This window comes from Vulpes lagopus, chromosome 7, assembly GCF_018345385.1.
Source record: "Vulpes lagopus strain Blue_001 chromosome 7, ASM1834538v1, whole genome shotgun sequence".
Lineage (NCBI taxonomy): Eukaryota > Metazoa > Chordata > Mammalia > Carnivora > Canidae > Vulpes > Vulpes lagopus.
Window position 1 is genome coordinate 53,016,143 of NC_054830.1, and position 9,975 is coordinate 53,026,117.

At 51.3% G+C, this 9,975-nt stretch overlaps 1 protein-coding gene across 1 annotated transcript; it reads left to right on the forward strand.

Annotated features, from left to right (window-relative positions):
• The first annotated feature begins 4,121 nt into the window (after nt 1-4,121).
• On the forward strand, nt 4,122-8,732 carry TRH (thyrotropin releasing hormone). The gene is given in 5 exon segments (XM_041763508.1): nt 4,122-4,220; nt 5,083-5,359; nt 5,362-5,445; nt 6,643-6,864; nt 7,514-8,732. Coding segments are annotated over 5 exon segments (1,113 nt in total). The 5' UTR covers nt 4,122-4,199; the 3' UTR covers nt 8,023-8,732.
• The last annotated feature ends 1,243 nt before the right edge of the window (nt 8,733-9,975 follow it).

Genomic DNA, 9,975 nt, shown 5'->3' on the forward strand with positions numbered 1-9,975 from the left:
TGGAGAAGCTGATTTGGGAGGCACCAGCATGTGGCCAGGTGAAGTGAAGGAGATGAGGAAGATGTGGACAGTGCAGAGCCCGGTGGAGCACTCACTTTGAACACTCACTTCAGAAATAAGCAGAGCAGGAGGGTCTGAAAGGAGGAGTGAACAAAAAGGATGAGAGAGGCAAGGGAGTTTCACAAAGAAGCAAGGGTTTCATAGAGGTTCCTCACTGGCTTGGCTGCTTCCCTCTCACCCCCTCTGTATGCTCATAATTCACTAAGCAGCCCAGACGGATGGTTAGAGAATAAATCAAGTCATGCTTCTCCTCTGCTTTAAACCCTCTATTTCTCCATTGCCTTAAAAATAAATTCCAAACTCCTTACTCTCTACAGCCAACAAAGCCCCATGAGATCTCATTGCCTCCCAACTTTTTCTTATCTTGTACATCCTCCCACCCCTATCTGCAGCCGGTGTATGCCCCAGGCCTAGAACTGTGCTTAACACATGTGCATATACTGGAAAAATTTGTTGGATAAAGAAATAACTCTGTGATTGAAATGAGAACTGAGAAGTTTCCAGTGGATTCATCATCAAGGAATTGTTGCTTAATTGGATCAAAAATCTGCAGTGGAGGGGCGCCTGGGTGGCTCAGTAGGTTGAGCATCTGCTTTCAGCTCAGGTCATGATCTCAGGGTCCTGGGATGGAGCCCTGCATCAGGCTCCCTGCTCAGTGGGGAGTCTGCTTCTCCCTCTGCCTCTTTCCTTCCTCTCCCCCTCCTTGTGCATGCCTGAGTTCTATCTCTCTCTCAAATAAAGAAATAAAATCTTAAAAAGAGGAGGAGGAGGAGGAGGAGGAGGAAGAAGAAGAAGAAGAAGAAGAAGAAGAAGAAGAAGAAGAAGAAGAAGAAGGAGAAGAAGAAGAAAAGAAGAAGAAGAAGAAGAGAAGAAGAAGAAGAGGAGGAGGAGGAGGAGGAGGAAGAAGAAGAATCTCAATGGAAAGGGTAAGGGGAAATCTGAGTTAGAAAGATTTCTGGAATGAGTTTCTATGGAGAAAAAGCAGATACAAACATGGATTTTTCTTCCTGGAATTTTTATGATGTTGGGGAAAAGAAGACCTTTGTTATTTTGATAGCAGAAACAGAATACAAAGGAAAGAACTAAGTATATAAAGGTAACATTTTCTGTAATTAAAAACTCGCTATATCCTGGATACTCAAACCTACACATGCGGTAAAATTTCATAGAACTCAGTGCACAAAAAAAAAAAAAAAAAAAACTCAGTGCACACACACACAAATAAGTACAAGGAAAACTGGGGAGATCTGAACAAGATCAGTGGATTGTATCAATGTCAATATCCTGTTGTGATCTACTATAGTTTTACAACATGTAACCATTAAGAGAAGCTGAGTTGGGCACCTGGAGGGGCTCAGTTGGTTAGCAGCTGCCTTCAGCTCAGGTCATGATCTCAGGGTCCTGGGGCTGAGCCCCATATTGAGCACCCTGTTCCGTGGGGAGTCTGCTTCTCCCTTTCCTTCTGCCCCTCCCCCTGCGTGTGTTCTCTCCCTCTCCCTCTCTCTCTCTGTCAAAAAAAAAATTTTTTTTTTTTAAAAAGAGAAGCTGGGTAAAGGGTACCCACAACCTCTTTGTATTGCCTCTTAGAACCATATGCGAATCTACAATTATCTGCAAATAAAAAAGTTTAATTTAAAAAACCACCATGAAAAAAATAAAAATGTAATTGGGGTGGGGCTACTTCAGGCCTTTCTACAGCTCAAGGTTGAAAAAGACCCTAAAATATCTGAGAGACATCTCTGAATGGGGAGCAGAGACTTTGAGAGAGAAGATGGGAAATCAGCGAAGGCAGAGTCTGCAAACTTAGAATCCACCCTGAGACTCAACTCTGTTCCTGCAGGAAGGGGTGTGTGTGTGTGTGTGTGTGTGTGTGTTGGGGTGGGAATGGGCTGACGGGCACCGGGACTTAGAAATTAGTGTACAAACTCATTACTAAATTATCCCATTATTCATTTTCAAAAGCATAGCTGTATTAATCTGATAAGCAACTACAGTCTTAAGAATCAAGCACATTTGTATTATCAGAGGAAAATATAAGCAACATAATGACTCAGCTCCCTGAGACACCAGAGCAGGATCCTGTCTTGTTCTGCTGGATCCTTGTTTTAAAATGTAGGTTTAAAAAAAAATGTAGGTTTTATTATTATTCAGGTATAGTGAGGCCAGGAGATTAGGAAACCATTACCACTGAAGAGATACTATTACTTACAGTTCCCACGAGGAAAGGCAATCCACACCAGGCAAGGATATACACGAAAGCAACAGGATTCCTTAGGAGGCAGAGGAAGCAGGGAGTGGGGAAGGGTGGGCGAGCATCTTTATTGTGGTTTCTGCCCAAAGAAAGGAGGAATAAAGGAATGGAGAGGCAGGGCAAGCAGGTTTAGGACTGGCTGGTTTGAATAATTTCAGTGGCTCTGGGGCTTAGGCGCTGTCCCTAGCTGTCTGGTACGTGGTTTTGGGTGATGAGGTCGAGGAGATTGTAGCTCAGAGAGCTGTGGGGAAGTGGGCTATGGATTGGTTAGTTTGCATATGAAAGGTGAGTCCTTTATAACCTCTAAGAATTGGCTAACGCTGAGAGAGGCAGTCTCCAGGATCAGCCAGTTCCCAGAGGTGAAAGCATCAGAAACACAGGGCAATACTGTGTCCAAGGTCTAGAACTTGGTAGGTCTAGAGGTACTTGGTACTTTCTAGGGGCTCAGTGGATATTTGCTGAGGGAAGGAAAGTAGAGAAGGAAGGAAGGTACAGAGGGAAGGTGGGAGAGAGAGAGCCTCAGATGCCTGTAGCATCCTCTCTGGTACCTTGGGCAATATGAGCACTCACTCTCTTCTCCCCGCCCTAGCCCTCCAGGAACTGTCTTCCTAACAGGTAGCTCAAATCCCTGATTCTAGAAACACATCCAGTGGGCTCACCCCTAGGCAATGTTCCAGCCTTCTCATCTCACCAGGCAGTTTCTCTATCCTTCCACACTCATCACTCCTTTTAAGCCTCAGACTCAGATGAGACTTTGTTCTTGTTTTGTTGGTCAAGTTTGTTGGTTTCTAGATGGGTAATGCTGCCAAGAGAGAAAACTGAAACAGCACTAAGGACTGACAGCAAACAGAACTACCCCTCCCCCCACTGGCCTCCCCTTCCTCAGCTCCCCAGTTCCCTCTGGAGAGAGTTTCTGCTGAAGAGCCTAACAGTCCATCTCTCCTGCCATCACATAGATGTACACAATGTTCTCCGCTCAGCTTCTTTCATGTAACAATATATCTTGGAGCATATATCCATGCATATGAAACCCCCTCATTCTTCAATTCAGAACAATACCCATAGTTTTGGAGGGGCCCTAGTTAATTCAAGCAGACCTTTCACGATGGAAAGACATCCAGGATGTTTCCGATTCTGGCTTCTAAAAACTGTCGAATACCCTGCATATCCATCCTCATGCAGCGGTGTGGGTATCTATAGGATGTCTTGTGGAAGGTATGTATGTGTTACATCTTCAGGTTGCCACCCACAGAGATTCTATCAACTTACACCTTTTCTTTAGATATGAAAGAAAATAGGGACGCCTGGGTGGCTCAGCAGTTGAGCGTTTGCCTTTGGCTCAGAGTGTGATCCCGGTCTGGGGATGGAGTCCTGCATGGGGCAGGGAGACCGCTTCTCCCTTTGGCTATGTCTCTGTCTCTCTCTGTCTCTGTCTCTCATGAATAAATGAATGAAATCTTAAAAAAGGAAAGAAAAGAAAAGAGGACTGTCTGTTCTGATTTAAAGCCGAGTTAGGATGGCAATTCTTCAAATCCTGAAGTCTGGCTGGGACTTTAGAAGTCAAGCCTGGGGTTTCAGGTTTGCGGTCTACCCCAGCCAACACTCTGATCCTGGGGGTGCCAAAGAGTCAGGAAGCCTATCAGGTCATCTCTATAGGCCTTAGTTGCCTCATCTAAAAATGAGGAGAGGACTCTAGCTAGTGATGTGAGAGTTCCCTACCCCCTTTAACTTAAAAGTCCTTCTGCTTCCCCAAGCCTCTGTGTCTCTATCTATAAAGCGGGACTAAGTCTCTACCTTGTTTATCTTGGCAGGTGATGTGAAGGTGCGGTGATATGGCAGTAAGGAGTGATGATTAAACAGTTTTGGAATCCCTGGCCAGACCACTAGCATGGCCTGGGGCATTCAACAGGTATGTGTGAGGTTTGAAGCAGTACTACATGGGGGGGGGGGGGGGGGGGACCGAGCAGACTAATGTTAGATTGTCCAGAGGTAGGAGGTGCCTTCACTGATGCCGTTCCCTCTGTCTAAAATGTAGTTCCCCTTAAGTGCGCCAGCCTAACTCCCGTGTGTCCAGGACTCACCATTTTTCAAGTAATTTTGAAAAGAAGCCATAAATCCAAATTTTTCTTGAGTTCCTCGGGTTTTTAAAGTTTTTTTTTAAGATTTTATTTATTTATTCATGAGAGACACAGAGAGGAGAGAGGCAGAGACGCAGGCAGAGGGAGTAGCAGGCCCCACGCAGGGAGCCCGATGCAGGACACCATCCAGGGTCTCCATGATCAGGCCCTGGGCTGAAGGCGGTGCTAAACCGCTGGGCCACCAGGGCTGCCCTCCACAGGTTTTTAAATGTTACTCAGTTCCACCCCCGCCCCTCCCCCCAAATCACCGTGGATACGGGAGTCAAACAAAGCCATCCTTAAACTGGTGGTGGCCCCAGGCTTCCAGTTTGGGAATTCTGAAACCTGTCCCGGTCTCCCACTGTACAGATGAGAAAATTGAGGCCCAGGGAGCAGGAGGGATTTGCTGGGGGTGACACAGGCAGGAGCAGAGTCCAGGTCCCGTTTGTCCCTTACTTGTTTCCTCTGTCCTCTCGGGCTTCTCTTTCTCCTTGTCCCCCTCTCCCTCTCTCTGTCTCCGCGTAGGTGTCCGTCTCTGCGCTGCCCCCCTGTACCTCTTTCAGGCCTCATCTCTGTCTCCTATTCTTTCCTGTGTGTGTCTTTTGAGCCATGTGATTCTCTCAGCATCTCTGTGCCTCTGTCTCCTGCTCCAAGAGCGTCTTCTGCGACCACGAAGCTCCGGAGCTGGTGCGGAGGCGACCGAGCATCAGCACCCCCCGGCCTCCTGCGCGCCCCCTCCCCGCCCCCTCCCCGCCCCAGACTTCCGGCGGAGCGGGCGGGCCGGCACCCACGGGGCCCGCTGCCGTCAGCGCCCCTTCCCGGCGGCCGCGACCCCTCCCCGCTGACCTCAGCCGCGCCGCCGCCCCGCGCGCATATAAGCCGCGGCCCCGCCGAGGAGCGGCTGCGGCGTCCGAGCCCTGCGAGCGCTCCCGCCTCCGGACCCGCCGGCTCCCGACGCGGAGGCTCCAACGCGGCGCCCCGGACCTCGGACCGTCCCGCGGAGCTCTCGCCGGGCAGGTGACCGCCCCCGTCCCCTCTCCCCAGCCCGGGGGCGTCCGGGGGCCCTCCCCGCCCGCCCGGGGGAGCCCCGGGAGAAGCCCCGGCTCTTGCGCCCCAGCGCCTCCCGCCTCCCGCCTCCCGCCTCCCGGAGCGTGGCATCGCGCACAGGTGGGCGCCGCGCCCGCCCCCCCGTCCCCCAGGGGCTCCACGGGGCCGCTGGAGGCTCCGCTCCTGTGCACTCACGTCCCGGCTGCCGGGGCGCTGGGCGCCGAGGGTCGGCAGGATGGAAAGTTCGTCATCCCACCCCGGCCTGGATGGCAGCGGGGGCAGAACTGGGCCATCAGGGCGTCCGGGGTCAGAGCCTGAGATGTAGAATCCGGATCCAGGTGTTAGAAACAGATTTTCGTGTTGGACTCGAATCTTAGCCTTCGAGTTTCAGCCTTTGCGTTAGACAAATTTTACCCTTGCAATTAGGGTTTTAGAGTTAGAGCTGGCTGCTTAGCTTAGCCACAGAATCTTAGCGTTAGAAATGGAACCTTAGGGGCCCCTGGGTGGCGCAGTGATTGAGCGTCTGCCTTGGGCTCAGGTGGTGGCCCCGGGGTCCTGGGATCGAGTCCCTCATCGGGCTCCCTGCATGGAGCCCGCTTCTCCCTCTGCCTGTGGCTCTGCCTCTCTCTCTCTCTGTGTGTGTCACTCATGAATAAATAAATACAATCTTAAAAAGGAAAGAAAGAAAGAAAGAAAGAAAGAAAGAAATGGAACCTTAGCCTTGTGGAATCAGATTAGACCGCTAGAAAAGGAGTCTTGGACCAAGGATGTGGGGCAGGGAAGAGTGTCAGCCACTGGCCAGTGGGCGTTGTGGCCGTGCGCTCTGGGTGGTTGCAATCCTGGCGAGCCGGCCGTGCGCCTCGTCACTCGGGCTTCCCCTGCTCCCAGGGACACTGAGGGGTGGCGGTGGCGGTGGGGTTCCCATGGCTTCCAGGCTCGCGGCAGAACTGGGCGCACGGGCAGGCTCTCCAAGCCTCTCCAGGGCTGAGCATCCCCAAGGCCTGAGGCTGCCCCCGCCCCACCCTACGCTGGCACCTAGTCCTGCCGGAGGGAGGGTATTGACACGGTTTGTTACCCAGCTTGGGGACCCGCTGGGACAGGAAAGGGGGAGATAGTGCGGGCCGGAAAAGGGGTGCGGCGGCTTATCCTCTCTGTGTTTCCAATCAGGCGCTGCAATGCCCGGCCCTTGGTTGCTGCTCGCCATGGCCTTGACCCTCACGGTGGCTGGGATCCCGGGAGGCAGCGCACAGCCGGAGGTGGCCCAGCAGGAGGCGGCGACGGCCGCCGAGCACGCGGATCTGGACGACCTACTGCGCCAGGCAGAGCGTCTCCTCCTCCTCCGGGAAGACCTCCAGCGGCTGCGAGGGAACCAGGGCAATCCGGAGCCAGGTGAGGGGCAGGTGTGTCCCTCCGACCAGAGGCCCCTCAAAGAGGCCTGCGGGAAACCGGGACCAGAGGTGGGAGTCTACTGGGTCATCTAAACTCGTGCCTTTGAGAAGCTTGAAACTCTTGACCATAACTTCAGCAGGATCAGGAGTTGACCCTTTCCTGAGATCAGATTTCTCTTCCATGTGCGTCCTGGGAATGTTTCACAGAGAGCAGACTTTCAGTGGGGAAGACTCTGTGCAAGGGAGAGAGGAAGAAGTCTCAGTATGTGACAGTTTTAATTACTACTTACTAGGCACCTATATGCCAGGAATCGTTCTAAGCACTTCAAACACCTTATCACACTATTTGGTCTTCCTAACAAGCTCTTAGATCCATACTGTTATTTCCTGCTCATTTTTATACAGAAGGAAATTAAGGCTCAGAGAAGTGAGGTGAATTGTGTATGGTCACACAGCTAGGGAGTGGCAGAGGTGGGACTGGAACCCGAGATCATACCTTTGGCCATCTGTGCGTGTGTCTGTGATTTCTGAGAGACTGTGCGATGCTGTGACTCTGGATGAGTGCTGCAGGGAAGCAGCCTGAATGAGGAGCGGGGCTGGAGTGGGCGCTCAGGGGCAGAGGGCCCTCACTGGTCTCTCTCCTTCCCCAGAGTCCCAGACGGTTCAGACCAACTGGCTCTCCAAGCGTCAGCATCCAGGCAAAAGGGAGGGCGAGGCTGAAGAAGGGGTCGAAGAGGAGGAGGAAGAAGGCTTGGCTGTGGACCCCCACAAACGGCAACACCCTGGCCGGAGGGAGGATGCGGCTGCCTGGTCCGATGGGACCCAGCAGAAGCGGCAGCACCCTGGCCGGCGCTCCTCCTGGCTGGAGTACACTCTCACCAAAAGGCAGCACCCAGGCAGACGGCTGGTGGATCCTAAGGCCCAGATGAGTTGGGAGGCAGAGGAGGAGGAAGGGGAGGAGGGCGAGCTGATGCCTGAGAAACGCCAGCATCCAGGCAAGAGGGCCCTGGGAGGCCCATGTGGGACTGGGGGAGCCTGTGGTCAAGCTAGACTCCTCCTGGGGCTCCTTGATGACCTGAGCAGGGGTCAGGGGGCCGAGGAGAAGCGGCAGCATCCTGGGCGGCGGGCATCCTGGGCCAGGGAGCCGCTGGAGGAGTGAACCCAGTTTCCTATAAAGTTTTGGGTCTAAGAATGTCGTAAGTCCTGTGGGCGCTATCCCTTTGTGATCCCCTCTTTTCTCCTTAGATCCTTGACCATGCACCTGAGCACCCTCCCATATACAACACCCAGTTCCCTGGCCTTGTCCCCTCTCCCCCTTCAGAGACATGAGAAAGCGAGCCTCTGAGTTAAAACCCCATATTATCCCACTTTACACTGTTGGCAAGGGGGCAGATCCCAGAATCCCTCTCCCACACACCCCCCCCCCAGGCTACTCCCCTTCCTTAGCTCTGGCTAAAATGACCCTTCTGGGTCCTCTAAGGGATTCCCAAAGAGAAGCAGTGTGACTCTGGTGAGGTCAGGGTGGAATTGAAGATGTGATATCCAAATCCAGTTTTTATTCCCTCTTCCATGAGTAAAGATTTGCTACCTGTTAATCTTATTTACCTCCAGAACCCAGAATCTCCTCCCCTCCTTGGGCATCGTTCTGTGGGTGGGCAGAGCCCTGACCCATGGTTGTGCTCTGCTTGGGCGAAGCATTACAGGTGGAGGCCCCCTGTGCTGTGCTGTGCGATGGCTTCTGGAATAAATATGTGCAGGCATGTGTAAACATCCTTGAAAGCTGAACCTGTATATAACCCTCTAGGTGACTTCCCCTGTCCATGATAATCATCTGAATGATAATAAAACATGCATCTGGATAATCTTGGAGCTCTGTGGTTGCAGTTTGTCTCAGCTGGTGTGGGGTTTCTCTTTTTAACATTGTGGGGGGAACGCCTGGGTGGCTCAGTGGTTGAGTGTCTGCCTTTGGCCCATGGTGTGATCCCGGGGTCTTGGGATTGAGTTCCGCATTGAGGTCTCCATGGGGAGCCTGCTTCTCCCTCTGCAATATGTCTCTGCCTCTCTCTGTGTCTCCATGAATAAATAAATATAATCTTTAAAAATACAGAAAAATTGAGGGGGACAGGATTAGAATTCCCCAATTCTGTTGAGGAAGGGCATCAGGGACCCTGGGTTTGTGATCATCATGGTTCGATGGCAGGAATCAACAGTGTGCCATCTAGCAGCCACAATGACAGAGGACCAAGCAATGGTTGGGGACTAAAAGCAGGGGCCTTCTGGGCCCGGACAGGGAGGCAAGCTGGGTGCAGGACAAGAGGGAATGGTGGGGACTGGGGCAAAATGGAGAGGCCAACTAAGTGCAGACCCTTAAATCTAAAACCTTTAACACCATGTGAATCAAATAACAATAACAACAATGCATATACCACACTTATTGTGTGTTGGGCACTGTCCTGAGCACTTTACATATAACCTTTTAATTTTTTTAAAAGATTTTATTTTTTTTAACCAATCTCTACACTCAGCGTGGGGTTCAAACACACAACCCCAAGACCAGCAGTCACAAGCTCCATTGACTGAGCTAGCTGAGTTCCCCTATATTAATTCTTTTAATCCTCACAACGTTCCTTCTAGGTATTACTATTATTATGCTTGTCTTCCTAATAAGGAAACCAAGGTACAGAAAGGTTAAGTAACTTTTTCTGAAGCTGAATTTGGTCTACTGACTGCCAATTTGCAACCTCTATTTTAAACTAAATCCCCAAATTTCCTCAGGCCTCAGACTTTGAATTAGACCATCATTTGTTTGGTGGATGGATGGATGGGTTATTTGGCTTTTCTGACAACTTTTGGTCACCTTCTTGGGCAGTGGAAGGAGGGGGCTAGAAGGATGTCTGAGCCCTAGCTCCCCTCCTGGGGGAGTTTATGGTTCAGGTGTTGTCAAGACAGAGGAAGACTTAGGGTTTGTAAGATGCATTTATACCCATGGTTTTTTTTTTTTCTTTCTTTCTTTCTTTTTTTTAATAAAGGTTTTATTATTTGAGAGAGAGAAAGAATGAGCAGCCATAAGCAGGGGGAGAGGTAGAAGCAGGCTCTTTGCTGAGCAGGGAAC